This window comes from Tarenaya hassleriana, unplaced genomic scaffold (genome assembly GCF_000463585.1).
Source record: "Tarenaya hassleriana unplaced genomic scaffold, ASM46358v1 Cleome4, whole genome shotgun sequence".
NCBI lineage: Eukaryota > Viridiplantae > Streptophyta > Magnoliopsida > Brassicales > Cleomaceae > Tarenaya > Tarenaya hassleriana.
Window position 1 is genome coordinate 1,830,496 of NW_010966881.1, and position 359 is coordinate 1,830,854.

A 359-nucleotide genomic window follows, 5' to 3' on the forward strand; every position below is an offset into this window, starting at 1 on the left:
GATTGGCCCCCCCCGCCGTAACGGTCGTAGCGACCGCTTTGGAAAGACTTGACAAGACCAACCCCGCAAATGGCTCCTAAACACTGAGCCACCATATACAGCACCGCCCTCACCAACGTCACCTTCCTTGCTATCAACAGCCCCAACGTCACCGCCGGGTTTATGTGCCCACCTTTTCTTTCATCACCATACCAACAAAATCAACTAACCGGAACCGGTTTAGAGAGGAATTATTGGGATCGGTTTAATTACCTGAGATACCGGCGGTGCAGTAGACGAGGATGAAGATCATGCCGCCGAAGGCCCAAGCAATGCCCAAGATTCCGACGCCGCCGCAATTATCGCCGCCGGCGGGGGGA

General features: G+C 55.2%; 1 protein-coding gene across 1 annotated transcript in view; it reads right to left on the reverse strand.

Moving 5' to 3' along the window:
* Window positions 1-351, reverse strand: part of LOC104823449 (aquaporin PIP2-2) — a 1,593-nt gene extending 1,242 nt beyond the window's left edge. Inside the window, exons 1-2 of the mRNA XM_010555022.1 lie at window positions 253-351; window positions 28-172 (exon numbers count right to left, since the gene is read on the reverse strand). Of these exons, the coding sequence (XP_010553324.1) occupies window positions 28-172; window positions 253-292 (185 nt within the window). The 5' untranslated portion in view covers window positions 293-351. The remainder of the gene's footprint in view (window positions 1-27; window positions 173-252) is intronic.
* Window positions 352-359: the final 8 nt, after the last annotated feature.